The following is a 26,333-nucleotide window of genomic DNA, read 5'->3' on the forward strand; positions in this document are numbered from 1 at the left end:
AGACTCTGAGAGAGGCTGCAGTGAAGACAGCCTAACGTTACATTAAGTGCCACAATAGTATATCAGTACACCATCGCAGTCATTTAACAAAACCTTCAAGACCTCCCAATGGAACAGTTGACTTCCGTTAATTCGATCCTAAACCAGGCAAACAAAATTTATTGAATTATGCGGTGGGCCAAAATAACAACAAGATGCAGAAAAAGACGCCATAACACAAAGCTGATTCATTAGGCAGTATTTGCGCGAGTCTAACACGCCCCCGAATCACAGGTGTGCCCACTTTATGTGAAAAGTAGAAAAGTAATGTAGAAATGACATGAAGGCTCCTAAACAGAGGAGAAATCTAATGTGCACCCGATTTTTTTCAAGCAACACGGGCAAGGGTCTAACGTATTGCACAATGGCAGCCGGTTTTCTAAAGTCAGCTTCACCCACAGGATTTTAACGACACTTCCGTCGCAATACATTTGTGTTATGCGGTAAAGAATACAAACAGCGCAAAGGCAGTTTTGGTTTCGCATCCCGGCTGCATTGCGCAGACAATTTTCAGTCCAATTTTCTTGGAAAAAAAATTGGTGCATTAGAATTTGGTAACTACCGTAATCGGACATTGGTGAGGTGTAGTTATTGCTTGAAAATCTTCCTACGGCAGGCCGAACATTGCCGCTTTCGATGGGAGATTACACGTGTTCAATGCATTCACTGTCCCCTAAGCTTCGCCAAGACAGATGTTGCCACTAAATGGGTCGCTATTGGGGTCACCATAAGTGTCAGGCACATGTGTGCCGACTGGTAAAGTTTTCAGTGTAGGCCAATTTTAGGATGAAAATAAATGTTTGGGCCCATACAAATGCATGCGCGCTGGCCAGGACCAAATTAACTGAAAAATCGAATTAACCAATCGAATTAACGGAAGTCGACTGTATTACATTGAGGGAGCGATAGGAGGAAATCAAAAGCATAAAAAGGTCAAAGTGCAGTGGAACATGGTACAGGCAAACTTACGGCATACAAGAAAAACCATATATATGCAGGCGATGAAACCGAACCTAAACTGCAAACTCTACCCAAATGCAAATTCTGGCAAGTGAACCTGAATTCTTATGCATGAAATGCGTCTGAACTAGAATCGAATTTTAACTGAAATATATAATAATGCTCATACAAAATGAAGAAATGCATTAGAGTAAACAAAGGCTTCCCTCACAATTTCGGGATGCTTCATTAGCAGCCTCCTGCGAGTTGCAAGACTGTATGTTTGAGTTTGGACATCCGACATGTAAATGTTGAAAAGTACAGCCCAGGGTGAGCTGAGACACTTGCAGATCCAAATTCAGTACGCCAAATGGGCTCCACAAAGAAGCATTTTTCAAGGATCTTCAATGAATCACCGTTTGTGTTGCAACGATATGGTACAGCTGCTAACTCAAGCAAGTCAAACACCATCCATACAAAAATGGAAGAAAAAAAACAAAAACTGGATTGCAGTAACTAGCAAACTATTAGAGCATGCACACCAAGAGACATGCTGAGAAAAAAATCAAAAAAAGAAAGAAAAAAACAAAAGAAGAAGAAAGAAGGTGCACTTATGCTCAGATTGATGTAAGCTAACCACGCAAGTGCTGTGTTATGATTCTTGTAACAATCCCACAATATCCTAGTGAATGTCGCTCTCTCAAAATGCAAGCCTTGCCACATTGTAAAACCCTTATGCCCATAAGCCCCATACCTCATAGTTCCATATAGAATTTTGAGATTCTGATTTACAAGCTCATTCTTCCAACAAAAATACCCCGAATCGAAATAGAGTTGAACATTGGTAACCTGCAGAAAAAAAAATTGAACCATCAGTTCATAAATGCGCAACTCTGCACCAAAAACAAGTACATATCACAGTGCTGTAAAGTGCATAAAAACGGTTAGACAGACCATCTAAAGAGGACAATTTTGACATACGAGTTTCCAATGTGTGAAATTGTTGCAGTGCTTATGCCGCAAATTAGCGGTATATTTGGGATTGGTGTTTAATACATTAGTTTTGGCTGCTCTAGATGTTTTAATAGGCGAGGTTCAGTTAACAGAATTTAAATATCATTGCTTAGTACTGAGTTACCAGTTCGAAAGCATCATACCTGATGGGTCTTTTTCCCCCAATTTTGCAATTTTTAAAATTCTTGTAAAATAATACAGACTACATATAAAGTATGCCTTTACAGTCTACAGACTAACTTTTTTCTTCTAAACGTAACAAACCTCATAAAAATTGGTGCAGTGAATAACGAGCAAAACAAGTTTCTTCGGTCCCACGTATATTCATATACATAGGAGCTCCCAATAAAAAGCTTCCTCTTAAACTCAACTATAACTTTTGTCTTTTCTGTCACAAGAAAAAGGCAGGGTAAGATACTGGAGGTTCTTAAATTATACATAAATTACAGTCCTTCTACTCAATTTGTTCTCAAGAATTGAAGAAACTCAGCAATACACAAAAACTCACAAAAAAACTAAAATTGGGCAGAGACGCTTAACGCTGCTTGCGCATGGAAATGTGAAAGCATTATAGTGTTTGCAGACCTTGAAACATCATGAACACACTCATTTCATACACTCTGCGACTGATGGCGTGGCACCACCTCCTCCCCCCATTGCCGTCACGTGCCCAATGACGCATTAGTCACCTTTAGTCAGCTGCAACGTGACGTGTATCCGACCAAAATGTACCTAATCTTCTTTTCAAATCCATTAATTTATTTTGTTTACAGGAATCTACCAGACGAATTTGATGTCAATCCGAGCATTCTTTTACGTTTTTACTCTTTCTGCAGCCGGACATATTTAGTACCATCTTTCGGTCCCGCCGACGGATTTTCACATAATGGGGCATTAATGCTTTCGCATTAAGAAGTCAAAATTCACTGCCAGTACTGCCATTAACCTAGCAGGTCGAGGAAGCTGCGCTCAATGTGCGTAAACACAGCCCACCCCCCTTTTATGCCACCTTTGTCTTACACACACACGCACACTCAAGATCCATTTGATTATTGAAATGGAGACCAAAAAAATGTAAAATTTTCACCAATATTGCCGTGTCCCTTGATGCTGCACCTCTATTCGCTCGCCTACACATGTTACCCTGATTTACATCCATCATTCTTTACTCAACGTGAAGCAACATACAGGGTTGCCCACTTTTAGGGGGAATACCTCATTAGTGTTAACCCTTTCAGCCCTGAATATTTTTTAACGTGCAGAAAATTTTTCTTCGTTTTGTATTGATTTACTATGGCCTAAGAAGCACAAAAATATTTATTTTATTCGGAGTACCACATCAGCATAAGATATGGCGGCATGTCCTATATATAGGGCACCAGGGCTTAGTGGTTGTAAAGAGCAATATGAAGTATTTCGAAGTTGCATATTATTCTCGGCTGTATCACACATTTAAATGTATAAAAACTTGCATGATGGTCATTTGACAGTGGTTCTTTTGCATCAGATGCATCAAAAATATTCTTCGTGCTGGTTATACACGGTTCATCATTGCACTTCAATGGCCTCTATCTTTGATAGTCGCTTTGTCGGATGTGTTTTCGTCATATATAGTCAATTCTACTGTACGGAAATTACTGGTCCCCAAGCCTGCAAAAGCAAACTATATCCCACTTTTCATTGTCATCGTCTGCTAGCTTAAACACGCAGACGCCCTTCATCATTGCACTTGAAAGGCCTCCATCTACTTGATAGTCGCTTTATGAGATGTATTTTCGTCATAGATGGCCAAATCTTCGTCTATTGTGCAGCAATTACTGCTCCCCAAGCCTGCAAAAGCAAACTGTGTGTAGCGCCCACCAATGCCGCAACGCGGCGACGCTAAGGTCGGCGCTCTCGGCCGGCGCCTTGGTGCCTTCTGCAAAAGACGACGAAAATAAAGTTGGGCGGCGCGTGCTCGATGCGTAAGCATGGCACGCGCTAGTCTGTTCTAAAAGCATGCTGCGCTGGTCCTCTTGTTCGGGCGCTCCGCTGCGACCCCTCGGTTCCGGACATGTGTATCCTGGTTTTCATCGTCATCTACCTCCAACACGCCCACTTCCTTCATTATTGCACTTGAATGGCCTCCATTTACTTGATAGTCACTTTGTCAGATGTATTTTCGCCATATATGACAAATTCTTCGTCTACTGTGCAGCAATTACTGCTCCCCTAGCCTGCAAAGGCAAACTGTATATCCTGATTTTCATTGTCATCGTCTTCTACCTCCAACACGCACACTTCCTATAGTGCAGCAAACATATTTGGGTCCTTGATACACATACTTATTACTATAGGAGTCCCCTTTCCACTGAATGCAGAAGTTCAGGCTGACTTACCGCCTTGGGAATAATAACACAAGAAATTGGAAGCTGTTACAAGCAACAGCGTCCTCACTGTTCATTCAGCTTATTCCGGGCCCTTGACAACCATTGAGCCCTGGTGTCCTATATTTAGGACACGCAGATCATGACGTGCTGCGGGTTATGCGCAAATAATAGGCAAAAGTTCCTGATATAGATACACTCCTAACCATATCAGAAACAACACACAAAATTATGATTGCTACCGAGACAATAGGTGTTGAGTAAAATATTACCAAAAGACGCGGAAACTGCTGCAGTCGTGTTTCTTGCCTTCCGCCATTTTGATTTCACCTCTAGGGCTTTCTGAGAAAGACAAGGATGAAGAAACTGTCGCCTATGCTGGCGGAGGTGTATGGAGAATAGCTTAAATTCTTTTTTAAGTTTGCTAACCATTTGCGTAACGATTAAGAACAATTTCTTTTCGTGTCCTTTATATAGGAAGCCAGGGCTTAAAGGGTTAAAGTGCTCACAGATTCAGCGAACATTGCTGGTGCAGCCACATAAAGACGAGACCTTCTTTCTCGCGTTTGCCCAATCATTGTGCACACGTGCGAGTTGCACAAGAGACATCGGGGGACTTTAGTGTCTCGAAATCTGCCTTTCCCTAGGTACCACCAGTGCCACAAAGGAGGACATGCTTTGCTCCGTTTGTCCCTAGCCAAGCTGCATTACGCGACAGTAGATAAATACTTTGAATAAGCTCGCTCTCCATTCGTGTTTAGCGTCCTTGCGCCAAAGCATTGAGCTCAGGCTTGTGAGGTCCTCGGTTCAAATTGCGCATTCTATAGACTTTTCTTTAAATATATTTCTGCATCATTATGTCATTTCCCAGTAGTTGTTCATTACCTATGCTTCACCACCAGGATTGAACAGAGTTCCTGCCAAGGGGAGTGAAGCACGGGGAGGGGACTTACGTAGAAGCTGCTTTAGCAGCCGCAGACCGATGAATAATGACAGGTTACTGCAAATATGTTTTACTGTAAAATATTCACGTGCAGGTTATACTGCAGTTCCTGTTCACGGCTGGGTGGCGCATACACAGAGCGTGCCCATGTGGCACGTACTCCTCTCTCATCGCCAATGACCCTGGCACTGGCAGAGCACCGATGGCAAACGTTATGTCATGTGCTCCCCAGTGACACACGAGCCAAACACTGACAATAAAAAAACTGACGCTTTCCCATTACAGACTCCATGTCAACCGCTGTGATCCCCTTTAAATGGATCTGGCGGTTTAACAAGGCAAAGCGTATCATCCTCCGTAGTACCTAGGAAAGGCACATAAGCAATAGTCCCCAGCAAAAAGTCCCCAGATTTCTCTGTGAGGACTTTCAGGTGGGGCAAACACAAGAAAGAAGCTCTCATTACAAAGATTCCATGAAGCCATAAAAACTAGAGGAATATCTTGATTCAGTGTCTGCCCTGTCTGAACGGCAGTTCAGTCAGCATGGGAACAATAATGATTTTGCCTGCGCCTCATCTTCATGGCTTCTCATGGCCTCTCTGAAGCAAATTTATCATCGCAAGTTTACAGCAATGATCAGCCTCATCTGCCTCTAACTTTGGGCATTTGACTGCTTCCAGAGCATTACAAGCAAAAATGCACTCTTTACAATATCAAAAATAGCTATGAATGGCAAGTGTCTAAAGTATCATTTAGATCCCGGCTGGGCAGCGCATATGCAAAGCGTGCCCATGTGGCAAGTACTGTCACCAACGACCCTGGCACTGGCAGAGCACCGAAGGCGCACTATGAAGCGGCACACATTATGTTACTGTGCGCCCCAGTGGCACAGGCCAACCATTAGCAATAAAAAAACTGATGCTTTGCCATTACAGACTCCATACTGGTCACTATGACACAAAAGCTGAAGTGTCGAAACTAACTCATGCATGAGAAATGAAGTGACAGTCAATTAATTATGAATGTAAAACATTTAACTGCTAATAAGGAGGGTGAACTTAGCAAGTTGGTATTGATTTATGTAGAAAATTTAGTGCTAAGACCAGATAAAGATAGAGAGAATGCACCAGGAGCGCTCGTAGTCTGTTCTCTCCCTTGATCTTTGTCTGGCTTTAGTGCTAAATTTTCTACATGACTTAACTGCTCTAAGGAAAATGTTCCAGGCTAGCAAGTAACAGAACTTAGGCACATAACATGGTCACAAGAAGCGACAATGCCCTTTATAAATGAAACCATGTCACAGAATGAAAAATTCCATGTACTACCCATGATCACAACCTGAATGAATAGTGCCAAATTTCCCTCTGGTATTCTTAGCATGAAACTAAGCCACAAAGTACATTCAGATGCAGCAACCAGAAATAAAGGCTGCTGAATAAAGCAAGAGGCCCAACCTAATGCCTGCTATACCCCCGCCCCCTGCTATACCCCTGTCTCGTCCCCCCAGCCCTCTGCTGTGGCTGGTCTTGCCAGAGAGCTTCGTCATGAACCATTCCGACAAGATGAAAACGCTTACTCTAGCAATTGCGTGCTGAGCAAATGGATGAACACAAACGCATGAAGCTCAGCATTCTCCCATGATACCACAGTTTGAAAAAAAAAAAATGCAGAGATTTGCAAATACAAAAGAAAAAAACAACAAGACAACACAAGCACTGTGTGCCAGTTTATGAAAGCTGAAGGATTAGTAAGGATAACATTACTATACTAAAAAGTGCCAACAGTAGAAGAAATGTACTGCTCATTGACTGCAGGCTGGGCTAGCTGGTGGGCACCCATGGTTTGAAAAGAAAAAAAATTCACCGACAATTACGATACTCCCTAATGCGAAATTTTAGTGCAGCTCTATACGTGTTTTCATTTCACGATATATTGGCTGGTGCAGACAATCTGTCTCGTGCAGCATGTTGCAAACAGAGCGAAGTGTGACGCGACTGCCTCGCTAATCAGGAGACCGAGAACCAGCACCTGGGTGCACGATTCACAGCTGCCGCCGACAGACCTATCAGACGACGCGCACTACTCTAGTGCCATCTCGTAACCATCTCATGACATGGCCAAAGACATGGCTTAAGAACCAGAAGGCGACAATTCTAACTCCTTGTTATCTTCTCAATGTTCATCTGTTTGCTGCACTACTTTTTTTTTTTCAGACCCTGGGGCACACCAACTTGCCAAGCTTAACAGTCTTGATTCCTCCATGCACCTTGATGGCGGTGACCCTGGGGGCACACCAACTTGCCAAACTTAACAGTCTTGATTTGTAGTCTCCGGGTTCTCTCAAGCCGCCTTTGTCGTAAGGCTTAGGCTTGACAGCCAACTCTCTTGTGCTTGCCTTGTACTACCGGGGTTCAGCGGTACAAGGACAGGCAGAAACACGACCCCCCCCCCCCCCCCCCAACACACAATAGTGTAACAAGTATAAAAAGGGTTTATTGCTCCATGGGAATTCGCGTGGAAGCAGGCTATAGAGTCGACCTCGACGTTTGTCGGGGTCGATAGTGGTCGAACGAGGTAGGGCACGACAAAGGAAGGGAACAAGATGGTTACCTGAGCTCCATCCTTCGTCGCGGCTCGCATTCGTCTCTCATTTCTCCGGCGTGCGCCGGTCGCGCCGATCGCGACCACCCCGCCTCGTTCTGGGCTCGGTCCAATGAGCGCGGGGCTCCGCGTACACGTCACCGCTGCATTTGCAACCGGTTTCCAAGAGGATCGCGCCACCGCACGAAAAGCCGTTTGGCTCCCCGAACGGGAAGAGAGAAAAAGGTCGTCTGCTCTCCTCACTTCAGAGGCGCGCGTAAGGACGCGGGGAAATATGAACCTTCATAATTCCCACAGATTCCTCCATGCACCTTGGTGGCGGTGAACGTCAACTGCTTGCGTCAGTTTTTAATTGAAATACAGGGAGCCAAGTGCTCATGGCAACCCCTCTGCCAACAGTCAAAAGGTGTCCCACTAAGCTCAAACTAGCAGACACTCACCAGAAGAGAGGGCGTAGCTGGACGCACTCAGTCAGGACAGCTGGGGAAGCGGTGGGAGCCTTGCACGAGACGGCAGTGGCACCACAAGTCGAGGTGGACGGAAGCGACAAGTCCATACCTGCACACATAGAGGCACACTCTTACTTCACTTGCACACACATTACCACTGGGTGTGCAAGGTACTTTCCAACCACAGGACAGTTTCAGAACAAGTGGTGACATGTCAGACAAAAATGGCATGCATTTGCAACTAATTCTGTACAGCCATTTCTTCACTGTTGCTTTTATAGACTGCTCAATAAAACAACCTTCAGTCTCAATAACTAAACGCTGGTTTGAAAATGCCTTCATGTTTCAATCATTTGGTGCATGTTGTAGTCAGTCACTGCTTTTATAAGGAAAGCCTTTGAAAACTTTAGGAATTGTGTGGCTGTCTGTTATTCTTCCCCTTTAGTGAGGAGGACAACAAAGTGAGTTGAGTTCAAACAAAGAAAAAATTGCCTCAAAGCGATATCACAAAAATATAACATTTCTCAAGGACGCCCCAGACCTTTATTTACAATCATTCCAGTTAGTTCTATATTTAGTAGTCAAGTGGGTTTAAACCTGAGGAAATGAAAAGACATGTATAATGAGAGATGTGGTCATGTAAGTACGCAGCCAGCCACTTCATCTTCACACGCGACATGCATTGGAATGTGTGTTCTGGATGGGTGCAAAGCCATCATATAAGACTAGCACCTAACGTCCTTACACCGATAGTTGACTCTGCCACCTCGAGCTGCTTGGCAATGACCATCATTGACTCACAAGGGGCTGTACCCACTGGGCTAACTCAACCACCCAGTGGGCAATGTCTCACTGCCTAACAGTGTTTCTCACTTTTTTTTCCACAGATGGCACATCACTGTTACAAGCCATGAGGTTTTTGACGATCTTGGAAAGGACCCCATCCAATTTGTGAAGCTCACATTCAGTGGCTAAGGCAACTTGGACTGCGTGCAAATTGGACAAACTTGGACTCGCAATGTGGACTTCAGTTTTAAAATTAAAATTACGTTCTGGGGTTTCACGTGCTAAAGCCACCATCCGATTATGAGGCACGCCGTAGTGGGGGACTCCAGAATAATTTTGACCACAAGGGGGTTCTTTAACAGGCACCCAATACTAGGCTCTTTTTGCATTTCACACCCATTGTACTGTGGCTGCGAATCGAACTCATGGTCTTGTCCTTAGCAGCGCAACACCATAGCCTCTAAGCAACCATTGACACGCGACTTCAGTTTTCCAACTCTCTCGTAGAAATCATTCCTGGGTGCTAATGAAGTGCAACGTCTTCTCCCATCGAGAGGCAGCGCTGTGCTCCACTCGGAGTCAAGGAACAGTTTTGAGTCAACATCCGTTTGAGAATACCATGGTTAGTGTTATCCAGTAGTTTCTGAAGTCCTCCAGATGGCACTGCAGCTCTCTAACCCCATTATTCTCAAACCGACTTCAACTCGAAGCTCTTCGTCGACTACATCAAGTGGAGCACAGCGCTGCTTCTGGACTCGATAAAACATTGCACTTCATTAGCACTCAGTGATTCCCACAATAAGGAACTGCTTGAGGAACGCATGATCAGTCAGGTACACTTGTGCAGCCTGTACATTATCTGTTCTCAAGGAAAGCTCTGGAGTGTCACTGAAGTGCAGTGACAACTTCAGTCTGTGGGAATCCTCGGCTAAACACAGTCACTGAAGTCCTCCGTAAGATGGCCTTCATTGAGTTCACCTTTACTCGAGGCACATCTTTCTCCACCTGTTTCAGAAACTCGCAATTCAGGCAGACAGCACACACAATCCAAGGACAGCGCTGGCCGGATGAAGTAAGAGCACACACCACAGCGCTTGTCTTCCCAAGCTGCAGACTGTGAGGTCTACGGTGCATGCAAAATCAGCCCCATTGAAAACCGCTGATGTTTGTCAGTGCCCATTGAAAGCAACTGTTAGCGTGTGCAAAGTGACATGGCATAGCGGTTATCAGCCCCCCACCCCTTGAAATGAAAACCCCATATTTATTGTATTATCCTGTGCACACCCACACAGATATTTTTTTTATGCTACATTGTGTCGTGCCTGGACCAAAGCCCAACAAACAGGAGAAGCAGATTTCCTTGCTCATAACCGAAGCAAAACCTTGGTGCCGCTTTTAGAGGTACATTAAAGGGAAACAACAAATCACCCTAGACTGGTGTTCCTACAGAACACTATTTGAAATGACTTTGCAGCATGACATTGATTGTGAGAAGACAAAATGAAGGCCAAACGTCAAACCTAAGTATCGCTACGTCAGTAAGACCTCATGGATTCCAAAGTATTTTCTCGTATTTGTTCTGCCCTGCATCAGTAAAAGTTCCCGAAATTTGCCAAGTCCAGTCTCTGGCTCTTTTTAATAAGCAGTGTAGTCTTTCATTATCGATAAAAAATGAACCAGGCCCAAGCAAACACTGCCAAAATCGATGATGTGATGGCGCGGCAGCTTCAAGGCTACGTCGCCGCTTGCCTTTCCTTCTTGCACTTTTTCTCCAAGCCTCTTCCCACAGTGAGTGGCCTTTTTGGTATTTTCAGAAGGGTAATTTACTAGTACTACAGCTTAACTTATTTTTCTCTTTAGTGTCCTTTTACAAAAATCAACACGTAGCTTCCGACCCTGTCGAGCTAAGCATAAGGATGTCACGGTAATAAGGTAATGAAAGCAACGAGGCATCACAGGCCATAAAAAACAAGTTTCAAAAGCACAGTGGGGAAGCAGCTCCCGTTGTTAGCGTCAACTACAACGTTCTGCTTCAATGGCCTTCAAAACTACTTCACACTCTGTCCAACAGCTGGCATTCTGCTGGCACTGGCAGACACAACTGTGTGGAGACTCTGTTCGGTGACCTTTCTACATTTCACTGTTATACCACGTTTCCAGTTGAACTTTTTTTATTGCATTTTGAAAGTGTCAAGTGTCACCGCATACGCCCCTTTGCATGTCATGCTAAACTATATCCTAGACACTGAGACAAGTCCTTTACATTTTTCCGCAACTCTCATCCATCACTTGAGCCACATCAAATGTGCTAAATGCCAATATCGTGCACATGGCAAGATGTAGAGCTGCCCAATGGAAAATGAAGCGCAGTTTTTTTAAATGTTAGCTATGCTATCTCCAACTTCCAACTTCAATTATCGAGTGCAAATTTCAATTAGGTTACTAGGCTTGGGCAAGCTGGTGATGCATGATCTTTTACATACTGTGCACATGAAGATGAGACAAAAGAAATAACATTCTTCCTTTTGTCTCTTGTGTGTGCACGCTGTACCTAGAAGTTACAATTAGGGGTCCTTTTAATGTTAAGGCACGACTGTTCACCTCCATATGTGACATACTGTTTCCAACTTGGCACTCGTGTAACGGCATTTTATCATTTAAGTACTAATTGTTAACATGCACTATGCAGAAACACTTCTTGAAGTTCCTGATGCCAGCATATGTCATAAATGTGTGGCCAATCTAAAGAGTGCTTCAGCTGGAGCTAGTTGGTAGAGCCTGTCGATTCGTAAAGCACAAGTAACACAGAGGTTTCACGGGGTGTGCAAGTATGAGAGCAGCTTCATGGCCAAAGGATGTCCTACACTCGGCACATGCTTTCAAGTGGTCAAAGGCGACTTTAATTATTTGGTGCACCCTATGTAGAGCAGTTGAGTGGCATCATTCAAGGAAGCAAACATCGGTTTGATGCATGAAGTCATTTTGAATACTTAAGGCATGTTACTCCACTAGTCTTTTCAAAGGGCTCCTCACCAGGTCTGGCCATTTTGAGCTGACAAACACAGTGCATACAATGCACTCTAACGATCCTGTAAGCCAGTATTACATCCCTACACGCCGCGGAAAGAGCTTAAATTTTAAACCAAGCACTGTTTGCACTTCTCCTTGCAGGCGCCACGCTCCCAGCCGGTGAGTTGACGCCAATCACACAAGTGCACCTACGTACATTGCAGAGCCCGCAACGTATGCGTCACATGATCTTCCGGCTCTGATATGGAAGAATGCCCCAGGGAAGAAATTTCGCTTACATATGCTAGACAGGACCAGCGGAGAGAGTGTCTACGTTGGCGGCGACGCTCGCTTCCTGAAATTATGGGTTCCCAGTACTTCAGATATTTGTATCTCTGCTATCAACAAACTAATTTGAAAAATCCTTGTGGTAGAATGCTCCTTAGGGGGCATGTAACAACTTCCAGCGTAACAACTCCAGTTCTCGCGTACTATGAAGAAAGACGGGGATCGAGTACGTCTTGTTTTCAACAAACTGCATTTGAACAATGACGTTTACGAGTGGAACACCAATGAAGGCCAGGCTGTTCTTGTTTCTCGGAGCAGGGATAAATGATGTTCCTCCTTCGTTTCCTTAGGCTCAGGTTCATCTACCAGCTTACCCGTAAAATTGCATTGTCGCACTGATAAAAAATTTTCCTTTTTATACACCAATGCTAGAAGTGTTGTCGCTAATGGTATTGCACTCTCATCCCTCATCGATTCATCCCAGGCGTCTTTAGTGTTACTTACCGAGACCTGGCTTAACGACACCATTCATGATAACAGCATCTTTACGAGTGAATCCACTTTCAAGTTTTTTCGATGTGATAGACAACAGCGTAGAGGGGGCGGTGTGCTCATCGCAATAAAGGAAGAATTCATTGCCGCACCCATCATTATCGATTGTTTTCTTGAATGTACTTGGATTTCCTTGAAGGGTACTGCATTTAGTGTGATCATTGGTGTTTTTTACCGTCCACCCGACATGTCTGGCGCGTTTTCTGATGAGTATCATCAGGTGCTGAGCGAGGTGTTCGAGCTTTTTCCGAGGTCGGTAATTATGATTTTTGGCGATCTCAATTTTCGAAATATCAATTGGTCGTCACTCTCCATATCGGCCACGGATGCAGCCGGACATTCTTTTCTGAGCACTTGTCTTGACTTTTCATTAACCCAACTTATTAGTCAGCCAACACGATCCACTGAAACTTCTGCCAATATACTAGACCTAGTTTTAACTAACAATCCTGATATATTTTCCGACATAACTCATGAAGAAGGCATCGCAGATCATGATGTTATAACTGGATGCATTAACTTTTGCGTGAGCAAAAGAACAATTACCAAAAAGAAAATAAGATGTTACGGTAAAGCCAATTTCGACACAATTAACAATGAATTAACAACATTTTCAGATCAATTTCTGCATGATTTCCATTCACGCTCCATTGAACAGAACTGGGCCCTCTTTAAAGCCAACCTGTTCTCTCATTGACACGTTCATTCCTATGTTAGCCATTTCCTGCAAAAATAGTTCTCCTTGGTTTACCAACAAGCTTCGGCGGCTTAATAACAAAAAGAAGAGACTGTACAGGCAGGCAAAACTGACTGGTCTCGCGAGTGCCCATGACAAACACAAAGCGTGCGAAAAGGCTTATAAGGCATTGCTAAAATCTACTCGCCATAACTTTTTTTCTCATAATTTACCATCCATGCTAAAAAATAATACTCGTCGCTTTTGGCGTGTTGTAAATCCTGTAACTCGCACTGACATCGGTCTTATTGATTCTCATGGAGTTCCTATCCCCGATTCAGATTGTGCTCAACTTCTTAATGATACGTTTGTAACAATTTCACTCATGAAAACGTTAACTCATTGCCAACTTTAAAGGCATTAGTAGGAATCACAATGCACGAGGTAGTCATCAGTGAGTCTGGTGTTTTAGCTCTACTAAGCAATCTTAAAACGTCATCTAGCGCCAACCATCTAAGGCTTCAATAATAAATTTTTAAAGAATACATCGCATAGTAGTTGTTCTATGTTAATTAACTGCTCTATTTTCCCAGTCACTATCAACTGGCTGTATTCCTAAAGACTGGCGCATAGCTAAAATAATACCCATTTTCAAATCAGGTGATCGTGCTTGTCCGCTCAATTATCGTCCCATCTCCTTAACCAGTACTATTTGTAAATTACTCGAACATATAATACACACTCAAGTCATCAACTTCCTTGAAGACCATAACATTATTTTCAAGTATCAGCACGGTTTTCGCAAGGGCTACTCATGCGAAACCCAACTAGCCGGATTTATTAACGACATACATGCACTGATAGACGCTGGGTTTCAAGTTGACGCATTATTTTTAGATTTTTCCAAGGCATTTGATCGTGTTCCACACCATAGGTTGTTACTTAAACTTTCACAGCTTAACATTGACCCTACTATAATTGCATGGATCACCGATTTTCTCTAATCTAGAATTCAGTTTACATCAGTTTACAATTCTAACTGATCTTATGCTGATGTTACGTCTGGAGTTCCATAAGGCAGCGTACTTGGACCTTTACTCTTTCTAATCTATATTAATGATTTACCCAGTTGCGTGTTATCCAAAATCAGACTATTTGCAGACGATTGTGTACTTTATCGATGTGTAACAAGTAACACTGATAATCACTTACTACAAACTGACCTGGAGGCAATAAGTGCATGGTGTTCTAATTGGTTAATGCCATTAAATATTTCCAAAACGAAACTCTTGTCTTTCACCAATAGGCCACGAATTCTAACCACCTACTCTCTTGATCACAACGCTGTGAAACTCGCCACAACTTACAAGTACCTTGGCATCAATCTTCAGTCAAACTTATCATGGAATAATCATATTAATCTTACCCTTGCCTCCTCTAACCGTACTCTCGGACTTATTAAACATAACTTAAAAGAAGCCCCAATGCATGTTAAAAAACTAGCATACACAACATTAATCCGTCCTAAACTAGAATACGCGTCTGCCATTTGGGATCCCTAACAAACTTATATCATCAGTAACATCGAAGCCTTGCAAAACCATGCTGGCGTTTCATTTTTTCAGATTATTCACGTTACACCAGCGTCACCTCGTTAAAGAATAAAGCTGAGTTGGCCACCTTAGCACTTCGCCGTAAAATTTCTCGCCTATCACTTTTCCATAAGCTTTATCACCATCGATCACTTCATGATGATTTCTTTCAGTCACCATAAGTTATCTTTCCACGTCGTGACCATCAATACAAAGTCAAACGCATTAACTGCCAGTCATCCCATTGTGCATATTCATTCTTACCGCGCACAATAACTGAGTGGAACGCCTTACCATCAGACATTGCCACGGAACCTGACTTGACAAAATTTCAAGATTTAATTCGCTCATGACTTGTCAACTAATCTTATTATTATTATATTGGGACTTTTACAGTGTTTTCGATGTTTGTTGCTGTTTTGCTTTTCATTGCAGTTACCTTATGTTCTCCTAATATTACTACTAATGTTTTCTCTGAAATAATTGCGACTTATTTTGTATATTACCTATGTATCACTCTATTATTATTTTTGTTATATTGTCTTGTTCTTTAATATGATGTATAATCTATGACCAGTGCCTGTGCGCCTGTGACCCCCCATCCCCCCCCCCATGTAATACCCTCATATTGAGCCCCCCCCCCCCCTTAGGGGGTATTTTGAATAAATAAATAAATAAATAAAATTTGCTACGTGGCCTGGTGAGGGGCCCTTTGATACTATATCCATATATGGTTTTCTTTCCCCTTGAGAACACAGGTCGTCTGCTGCTGTCTGTACATGTACATTTGTGCGTGCATTTCAGGAGTGGAATAGAGAGTGTCCTGGGAAAAGCTGAGCTCTATGGTAGACTTGTGGGGCTAGTAAGGCAAGGGGTGAGAAAGAATTTTATTAAAATGTTAATAAGTTACAACACCTGGCAAAGGGATGTGGAGGGGGTACAACCCTCTTTCATCAATAGTGCCAGCGCTGTACAGCACTCCTGTACAGCCCTCAACTAAACTGGTAAAACCAGCGCCTGTTTCTTCCACTTCAAATGCATGCAGGGACTGAACTGCATTCACTACATGCTATAGATTATGCTGACACTGCACACATAAATTTCATTTTGAGGCAAGCATCAGCACAGTAATGAGAACACCAGAACGAGATGCAAAAATACTCAGTTCAATAGAAGTAAACACTTGCATCACTTTGTGCTTGAGCAGGCATGACATAGCAATAGCTGGACAGAATAGAACATCTGAGGGAAAGCCCTGGCTTGAAAGGAGGATAGTTTTTTCACCACTTGGATCCAGCTCATCTTATCTTTGCGAGAAAGTATTTCGTTTGAGATAATGTTTGTGTCTAAATGGTACTCTAAGGCACAAAAATGCTTTTAGGGACCTTTTAAATCATTAATTAACATTACTGCTTAATCAACAAAAAAGAATAGCAAAGCATTCGAAAGTCAGTGAAGGCTTTCGAATGCATGTGTGGACTCTTCCTAGAAAATAAGCCCAGAGATGCGTAAATCCATATGCACAGTGACCTGCGTTCTTGTTTTATTAATAAAGTAACTGAAGATTTTGGGCTTAGCGCTGCTTCATTCTGATCTAAAATTTGTAGCACGATTGCACTTTCTGGTTTGCATAGTTAAACGAAACCCTTGGCACCATTGTTTGCCTGGTTCATCCAGAAAAAAATCTAAAGTCATCTTTCGGAAAACCATCGACCTCAGAGAACCAAGTTGCTGCAGGGAAGGGGGCTGGTTTCACTGCCTGTCTGCCGCTAAAAAACCTGGACAAACCAGGCAAGCAAGAATGCAATGTTGTTTTAACCCATCTGGACCAAACTAATGCAATCTTTTACAGCGAATCTGTTCAGGGGAGTTTCACAACAGTTTTCAAGCGGCGGCATGGCCAGTATCAAATGTCAAACAACCAGCAAAATGCAGACTATCCAGTGTTTCCATTTTAGCGAATTTGTCACTATATTCAGCAGTTCTTTTGTCTTTTCAATGACAAATTTTCCTATTTAGTGATAGGCAACTTGTTTTGTGAACTTGTAACAGAACAATTCACAACATTTCAGTGACCTCAAAGTTACGGAATTTGCTTCTTAAGCGAGTTTCTAGAACACAATTTATTATTCAAAACCATAAAAAGGTGCCCGAAATTGGCTGTATGGCCCTTGTGCTCTCTAATTATGACAAAGCATGGTGGCAATTAGTGCTTGCAAATATCCGTCAAACCGGCTGTCCGGTATAACAGGAGGGATAGTGAATCCAGTCTCAAAAACCGGTTATCCGGATTTCAAGAAATTGATATTCAGGATATCCGGTTTAAATAGCCGGTTAATCGGATATTAAATATTCAGAAAGGTAAGGAGGTTAACCAGAGAAGATATTAGGTTTGCACGAGCGGTTGCAAAAATAACCAGAAATATAAGAATACAAGAGAGGCAATTTCGGCACCAGCATGAAAGAACAAATATCCGGCTATCCAGACGCTATTAACAAAATAACTAACGAAATGACCAATGAGTCCGGTTTTCAAATTTGAATAACCGGTGAATCGAATAACCGGTGAATCGAATAACCGGATAACTGGTTCTTCCACAATACAGATTTGAGGTTGCTGCACTAGTGGCAATGATCAGTGTTGCCAGGTCGGACGAGGCGGCGTAGCCCAAAGGTAGAGAAATTGTAGCCCAAATGTAGCCAAACCCAAAAAAGAGCATAAAAATTTCGTAGCCAAATATAGCCATCTTTATTTGTAGTTTTATCTGAGTAAACATTTTCACATTCGACTACGGCAATCCTTTTTTCGTCGCAACAAAATGTCCGTGCCGCCGTGGCGGTACGGACAACAACAGCGACATCATGCTTGCACGCGGAACACTTTTTGGTTGGCCCCGGAAGTACAGTGGCTAGAACCGGAAGCTCTCAAGTTCCAGCGAATCGCTGCAGAGGGCAAAATCGCAGTGCTTTTATTTTATGACAGATAATACTAAGTGATTATTTTTATTTATTTGCAGTAATATTAACTGCGAACTCTGCGTTTAGCTGTCGTGAACGCAAAATAATGTTCAGCATCATCCACCTCTCAATTGACCTCTGCCTAAAGCGTAGAACAAGTTCAGTTGTCCAGCGGTCTTCGACGGTGACGCGCCCACGGCCAACGTTTATAGATACTATTTTTGAAAAAGTATGTATAAACGTTGCCCACGGCTTCCTTTGTTATGAGCCAAAACCAGACTTTCGCGCTATGATATCTCGCGTTATTTGTCTCATCGTGCTATCTTGTTTTCTCTTTTTTTTTTTTTTTTCAATTAGCTGGGCCCGGATGAGCTGGTACATGCTCTATGTAGTGTCCATTTACATCAACCTGACCGCCATCTTAGGTCTCTAGCACGACAAGAACATGGGTTAAAAAAGTGGCAGACAACAGATGCACCACTAGCTGCCTGAATCGGTGTAAGCGAAGCTTTAAAAGATTACTGCGCAGAACGGCACACCAGTGTAAGAAGAGCGCAGTTGTTTTCAGCGACGAGCACGTCCCGAACGTAACTCGCTTGAAATGGTAAAAGCCGCGACGGCGCACAAAGAGCAAAGGTAAACGACAAATCGAGAAAAGTGGTAATCCTGTAAAAACCGGTTACTGTGAAAAAAGCAAACTATGTTGATCTGGGGGGGGTCTACGCACCAAAACCATGATATGACTGGGAGGCATGACGCAGTGGGGGGCTACGGATTAATTTTGACCATCTGGGGTTCTTTAACGTGTACCTACATCTAAGTACACAGGTGTTCCTGCATTTCGCCTCGATCGAAATGCTGCCGCCGTGGCAGGAATCAAACCCGCGTCTTCGAGCCAGCAGCGTGACACCACACCTGCTAAGCTAACATGGTAGGCGACGTTCAAGTGACGTGGTGCACCGATGTTATCGTGGCAAACATGTTTCGATATTAGCACAATGAGTACCTGCATCTGTGACGTTACGGGCAAGCCATCTAGAAGTATGAGCACTAGGACCCGCCTTTGAACTCGGGGTCTTGCTCGCATTCTTTTTTTATAGTTTCTCGCATACTCGGCCCACTTCCCCATGGTTCGATTCTCCTCTCCGAGGAAATCCGATCTTAAGTCCAACCTATCGAAATGAATCTCGAATGTAAGCACGAACAAAAAAATTCATCTCGCAGAAAAGGAAAATGGCAGTAAAGCTTAGCGTTAGATACGTGGAGCAGGTCGAAAGTTCGTGCGCCGTGCGATATTTCATCCAGAAGCCATGGCCGTGAACACACTGGAGCGTGTCCTCCCCCCCCCCCCCCCTACTCCATGCTTCCCTTCTTTCATATCGGTGCCACGATTGCCTGACCCTATTCTGTTGCTCTCCCTTTCTGATAATAGCCGTGTTAGTACAGTGTACTGTGAAAAACCCTCTACTCCCAGGCTCATCCCGATGCCCAGGGATCGGGTAACACCCGTCCGACGGTGAAGCAGGATGCAAGTTTAAGTGCATCAAAGCCACCGGCTCAGACAACAGTGCAGAGAGGGAGGAGTATTTCGCGCACGCACACAGGCACAACCGCGCTGCCGCAGCCTTCGAGATTTCTTTCTACTCGATCTGAGCCACCTCTGGAGCGTGGATTAGGGCGCCACTTATAGCCCAAACAAAGCCAAGTCGCAGATTTTCAGTAGCCCAAATATAACCAGATAGCCAACTCCGTCCAAGTCTACGCCAAAACCTTTTTCTGTAGCCCAATTTGGCCATATATAGCCAAACCTGGCAACACTGGCAATGATGGATGAAGCAATGGAAGCACGGAGGCCATACGTTGTTATTTGCACCGAGTATGCTCACAAAATGCATGTTGTTTTTTCCTGCATGAAACCCAACAGAAAGGGTTTTAATGCTGCAAGTGCCGCAGTTTCAGCAAGTACCATATTTTCTGGACTATAAGTAACATTGTTTTCCCCGAAATTTTCGTCGGTGCATCTTACATTAACATAAAACTATGCACACTCGCGCAACTAATACGAGTGTGTACAAGGAACCGTGCGCAGCAACATTCAGAAAGAAATCTAAGCTTGTATTAACAGTGGAGCGACCATGGTGACAGATGTTAGCTCCTAGAGCTCACTGTGTAGGCAGCACAGTGGCATTCAGCTTGGCCTTCTTGAGAGGGGTACACGTGTCAATATAAGCCTGTTCAGTCTTGCAACGGCAAGAACCTTTTACTGCATGTTGCTCTTCCTGGCTTTTTACTGTGGTATATTATATATCTCATGTTCCCAAGTATTAGGTCCCCTTTCTTTGGCCAAACTAAAAAATACCATATTTTTTTTAGTGCACTGTCCAAAAACTAATTAAATGCGATTTCAAGCACTGCAACACTAATTTCGTTCAAACAGCATCGCTCACGTTTGTTATACCTGGCACAACATCATCAATATTGTGCTCATCTATTGCTCTAAAATGTTCGCCTAGGGGTAGCTAGAGTGACTAGCCACCTTCTGCACAGCTTTTTGTCAAGCTTATTCCCGACACTTTGCGGTGTACATGCATTGTGTTCTTTTCTTGCCTACGCATGTACTGCAGCCTTTTTTTTTTTCCACACCGTTCTTGTTCTTTTTGGCTTGTTGTGTTTTATCTGATTAATGGTACCTGTTCTCATTTACTGTTTGTATTGGGCTTCATTCATTTGTAGCTGTCCCCCCATGCAATGTTCGACAGTGCCCTTATGGTTTCTAAACTAAGCAGTAAACTTGCAGCAGATCTGAATGAAAATGGGTGTCATTTCAGATGCACAGCATTTCATTCGTGTAACCAGACTGTGGCAGAAAGAGACGTTTCTTTCTCATTTTTCAAGGTTATCTGCGTGAGCTCAGGTTCACACTCGTCTGAGCACACTTGGGCGCATCAGGTGGATGCTCATTGTGATGTGAACATACTGCCTTCCAAGATTTAGTTTCACAGCATTTCAGTGCTTGTCATTGGCAAAATGCATGAGATGTCGTGGCTCCTTTGCCATGATGGTTGCACAACCTAAATTTTTTTTGTATTTTGATTGTAGCAATGTCCATGCCTCGTTCCTACAACACACCTTTATGTTCGGCGACTGTGCATTTGATTCACGGCAGGCTATTTTCAAACCCAGCTACTGCGACGTATGCACGAGGCGCAAAATATACGTAGCTTTCAATATATCAATGCTGAGATTGAGTATGACGCTTCCCAATTTTGTGCCGAGGCCAGTGTGAAAGCACAGCTGTAACTTATAATCATACTTATGTGGCAGAGACACTTGGAGAGCCCGATATACAGTTTTAGCATCCTGGTGTGAAATATACCCATGCGTTTTCGTGTGCGTAGTAAGGATTCTCCTGCAATAATATTAATATACTCGACTCTGCTGACAATGGTGCCATCAGAATGGCAGGGCTGCACAAAAGTATTCTTAAGCTTCACCAGCGTACGGGCTCAGCAAACATTCCCGCTTTAACATAATTATTGAGTCAACAATGCTGGCATTTCCATTGACTCGGGCTTTCAGGGGTGTTAAAATGTAGGGGTATGGGGGCCACACAGCAGGCGGAAGGGCATAAAGAAGTGAGTAGGGGGGGGGGGGGGGTGTATTTGGTGCCACTCGGCCCCCTCTGTTCGATGGGAACAAGCAGCCAGATGCCGGCATTTTTCCTGGCAAACCATTTTCCTCAGGCAAATAAATGAAACTAGATATTAGAAAGAATAAACTACAGCTGCAAACGGATTGTTTTCTTTTTTTGTCCCTATAATGGCATAACTAGACAGTATGAAAAACGCTTTTGTTTATGGCATTGCAATAAAGCAATTAGGAATTCCATAGCAATGAAGCAAGTTCAGCCAAATGTGGCACATGCTTTTTTGCCAAAGGTGTCGTCTGAGGCTCTAAACGCACACCAAACAGCACTGAACACCTTATATCATGAGTACTAGCAATGTGAACAGATAATAATGCAGCCTCATTCACACAAGGAACCCAATAAAACACTTTGGTTTTGAATACAATTGCAAAAGTGAATGCTCTGCAAGAAGCAAATATAATGTTGTATGAAAAGAAAGTACGAAAGACAGCCGACTTCAGCGAAGATCCACAGAAAGATCAAATTGTCCACATGATACCACAACTGCCATCAAGCACTGAATATCATGGAGAAATCTCACTATCAAAGAGACTGTATTGGTTTCTCTGCAAGAAAGCTCAAAGGATCATTGGTAAAATGAAGGTGTGCTCCTCGGAGCTATGGTGGTGCCAAAACCGATGCTTGTCACATCGCACTGCCCCCCCACATCCCTAAACACGACAATAACATCGACGTTTATGATCTACACCACAGAACACAAACGGCACCAGGTTGGTGCAGCTGGCTGTATGATAAATTCGAAATAAAAGCTTTTTGGACTACTTGATAACAGTGCAAAGAGCACAAGATACACTACACAAGAGAACAAGTGCTTGTGTCGGTGTCTTATGTTGCGTTATTGTGCATGACTCCATGAACAACTGACAAACCCCATTACACGACACAGCGCTGATAAGTTCCCCTTTCGGTGTTTACAAACAGAGCGCCCCAAAGACTTCCGGTCAAGTGCCCTGCAACAATACTTACAATAGCATATAACTCTAGAATCTAAACTCTCCGGCTGGCACCAGTTTTCCTGCAGAATAAAAATTTTGGATAAGTGAGCTTTACTGCTAAGTACAACTAGAAAGCTACATAGACGAGCTCGACGCCTTACATTTGAACGCATCAAGAACATCTGCCTATAGTATATTATGAGACACAATACCTTATCCTTGGTTAACTCGACTGTCAAAAATGCATGACCGGAAGTTTTCTGCAGTTGTGGATGCACCGCTGCCACAGCGCGGATAAAAGGATCTATGTTGAACCGAAAACTGCAGAATGAATGAAGCCGTGCACCACGGAATGGAAAGCATTTACGATGGGGAATCACCAAAGCGAGCGTAAGCAAATCAAATCATCTCTACATCGGACGCTGCTCCGTGCACAAAACAAGCGCATTACGTCCCGAAAACGCCCTCGCGGTGGAGCACAGGCACGAGGTCAGCGCGCTCGTGAAACCGCGCGTCCCCGGCTTCGTGCGAAACAGCGGGTGCGTGAGCCGCGAGGCAGACCGCGGAACCGCATCCGGCTCTGCCGCTTTTTCCCCGACAACGACGTACGGCGCAGTGCAGAGCCAAGCAGGCGTCCACGACGCGGGGGTGCACGGTCGAGCGACGGTGCTCCCATCGGGTCGCATCGAGGCCAACAACAACAGAGAGAGAGGCGACGACGAGGAACAAAGGAGCCGCACTAGTCCGAGGGGCGCCGCCGCCTCGGCTCGCACGGCTCCACGGAAAGCGAACTCGCTCCGTCGAGACGGTGGAAAAACGACGTACAACCAGCACGTCAAGCAGCGGCTCTGACAACAGCGATGCCGTGCTCCTCGATGGCATTGTTTCGCTGCAAAGCGGCCCATCAGAAGGAAAGGCGCACGGAGCAATGAACTGGCTCGTTGACTGGATGCCCCCCCTCTATTACTACCCCGGTCGTCGCCGGGAGAGCCGGGGTCCTAAGCCTACCAAAAGTCTCCGGTGCGCAACGAACGTGCACGACGTTGGCTTACCATTAACGGGAACAAACTAGGACGGCTGTGGTTCCTCCTGGAACCGGCATGTGATCGAAAGTGGCGACGAAAATCTCCAAGCACGCACACATACACACAACACGCACGACGCACAGCACTCGGTCGGCCCAAAACACAAGCACACGACTACGAAACTGCCAATCATCCACTCGTTTCGCCACCTGAGAGCAGTGGCCTTGCAGCGGCTGCCAAGTATTTTAGCGCGCAATATTTTTGTTTAGTACTGCGCCACCGTCGTATAAAACTTATTTTAAAACATTCCTTGCAGGACAGAAACAAAAAAATTTAATTTCATTTAACGTAGAAACCGAAACCAGAAAATGGATGGTGGCCGGTGGTCGTCCGCATCGACCGTAGACTTCGGTGAGAGGCAAGAGAGGTGTGTCGCAGCGCTCGCAGTCGTCATACGGTCGCACCGCCCTTCTTGCTCCTAGATGTGCTCGTAAACCACGGGGCCGTAGTCGTTAAACGCCGAGGGCAGAGTCAGCGTAAGGGAGCTGCGTACTATCTTCACTTCGTAGCTTGCATCGAACGCTCAGTTCAAACTCTGAAGAGAGAAACAGCGCCGAGGTAGGCGCTCTCGACGCTTCTCGCACTTATAGGCCCATAGTGCGCACTGCGATCTCCATCATTCAGCTGCACGCTCTGATGTGCCCGCCAAAACCGACGCTGGACAAGAACCTCTCGGCAGAACACATAATGTGCCGCTCGCCCTCTCTTCTACTCGGTATGTACCGTCTCGATCTGCTGCATCGCCCCACCCCCCTAGCTGCAACCCTTCGCTGAACCTCTGCTCGCGCTTCGTTTTCTTCTATTTTACTTAAAGACTTTGTAACTTGTTTCATAAGCGCGGACGCTATTTCCCATTGCATTGCAGCGCTTCAGCTGATAAAATAGGGTTTGTGAGATAAGTGATTGTAGCGTACTAGCTTTATCTGTCTGATTCTTGATTACGGTGCTTTTTTGCCCCGGTATTCGCTCACGACGCCTTAAGAGGAAATTTTTCTTATTGTCGATGACGAGGAGCTAGATGTAGGGTCGATAAAATGAAGGCGGGCGCACAAAAGTGAAACTAAAATTAAGTACGTGGTGCTGGCCCACGATTTGCTGACCACGTACATACGTACTGGCTCAATGTATTTTTTCCTCGGTAGATGTATGAAAAGGAAACTGCCGCTCTATATAGTTCTTTGGGCGTGCTCAGCAGGCATATTTGTTCAGAGGAGAGTGCCTTTCAAAAAAAAAAAAAAAAAAAAAAAACTTACATCGTGTATAGGATCGGCTTTTTCACCAACGCGTTATAATAATTATTGTCATGTCAATCTTGCGCACACTTCCTTTATTTCCTGTCAGCAACTTATGATATGGACGTCACGCGCTCATACGCGCATGGCGTTCGTGAGCGCAGCGTTAATTATTAAAGAAAGGAAGCGTGCACGCAATTGGATGGCGATAATTTTTGGGAGCAAGATATAAGCCTCGAAGGATGCGAATTTTTCTTTTGCTGTATATTACTAACCATGCATACCGTGACTTGAGGGGATGTGCAAGGATTTATTTTGATGTGTAATATTCGGGGCCAAAATGGAAGGTCTTCGAATTTTAGTTTTCGTGCAAAAATCGGATTTCATATGCGAGCTTTTCTTTGACAACATAGACAAATTCGAAGTTTTTCGCCCTTTCTCGCATTATTCACTTTTTAGTTCCGTCCATATACTCCCAAAAAGCCTTCATCGAATAAAAGAGAGAGCCTAAGTTGATCGGGGGAAAAAAATATATATATATATATTTGCATGCAGTAACCTTTTTTTTTTTTTTCATTTGCAGTCAACATTTAAAATAGCAGAACATCAGTGTGGTGCGCTCTTTTTTTGATTTACAAAACAAAGCATTAAGAACACTCTTTCAGCAGTCACGTATAGGAAGAGCCAGTAGATCTAGAACAGCACATAAAAGGGCTGGCTATAGTCTCTCGTGTGCATCCTCGAGAAAACTAAGGAGCGAACAGTTTTTTTCAACAGCACATTCCTCGTATTCCGAGGACTCTTACCAGCAAGATGCTGGTAAAACGCTGCTGGTAGCTTTGCCTTCATGTTTGGGTTCAGAGGCTAAGTGCAGTACCAGAATGACTGCGTAGTACATTGGTAGTGGTAAAATTTTTTATTTTCTGTACATATATGGATATATAACCTCCCCTCTTGGTAGTTACCATCTGGAGAGGAAGGGACTAGGGTTCTAAGGAGGGGGTAACAGCTCTCAAGCAGCTGTGCTTCTTGGAGGTAGTCCAGGAGGGAGTCAAATTTAAGATACATCTTTTGTGCTCTGGTTCCCCGCTTGGCCTTATCTGCTGCTGCAAATTTGCCAGGCATAGCGATGCAGGAAGCTTCTGGATGCTTTCCCATCG

General features: G+C 44.0%; 2 protein-coding genes across 6 annotated transcripts in view; one reads left to right on the forward strand and one right to left on the reverse strand.

Moving 5' to 3' along the window:
* LOC119441385 (ubiquitin carboxyl-terminal hydrolase 11) overlaps positions 1–24,072 on the reverse strand; it is a 99,054-nt gene extending 74,982 nt beyond the window's left edge. The window contains exons 1-2 of the mRNA XM_037705999.2: positions 23,909–24,072; positions 8,343–8,460 (exon numbers count right to left, since the gene is read on the reverse strand). Coding sequence (XP_037561927.1) covers positions 8,343–8,458 — 116 coding nt within the window. The 5' untranslated portion in view covers positions 8,459–8,460; positions 23,909–24,072. The remainder of the gene's footprint in view (positions 1–8,342; positions 8,461–23,908) is intronic.
* Positions 24,073–24,272: 200 nt separating this feature from the next.
* LOC119441386 (GTPase-activating protein skywalker) overlaps positions 24,273–26,333 on the forward strand; it is a 55,998-nt gene continuing 53,937 nt past the window's right edge. For 3 of the 5 annotated variants that reach the window (XM_037706005.2, XM_037706002.2, XM_049661210.1), the window contains exon 1: positions 24,274–24,656. The gene's annotated coding sequence lies outside the window, so the exon portion shown is untranslated. Of the gene's footprint in view, positions 24,657–26,333 lie in introns of all 5 variants that reach the window. The other 2 variants (XM_037706003.2, XM_049661209.1) reach the window with 1 other exon arrangement.

Source organism: Dermacentor silvarum, chromosome 2 (genome assembly GCF_013339745.2).
Source record: "Dermacentor silvarum isolate Dsil-2018 chromosome 2, BIME_Dsil_1.4, whole genome shotgun sequence".
Classification (NCBI taxonomy): Eukaryota; Metazoa; Arthropoda; class Arachnida; order Ixodida; family Ixodidae; genus Dermacentor; species Dermacentor silvarum.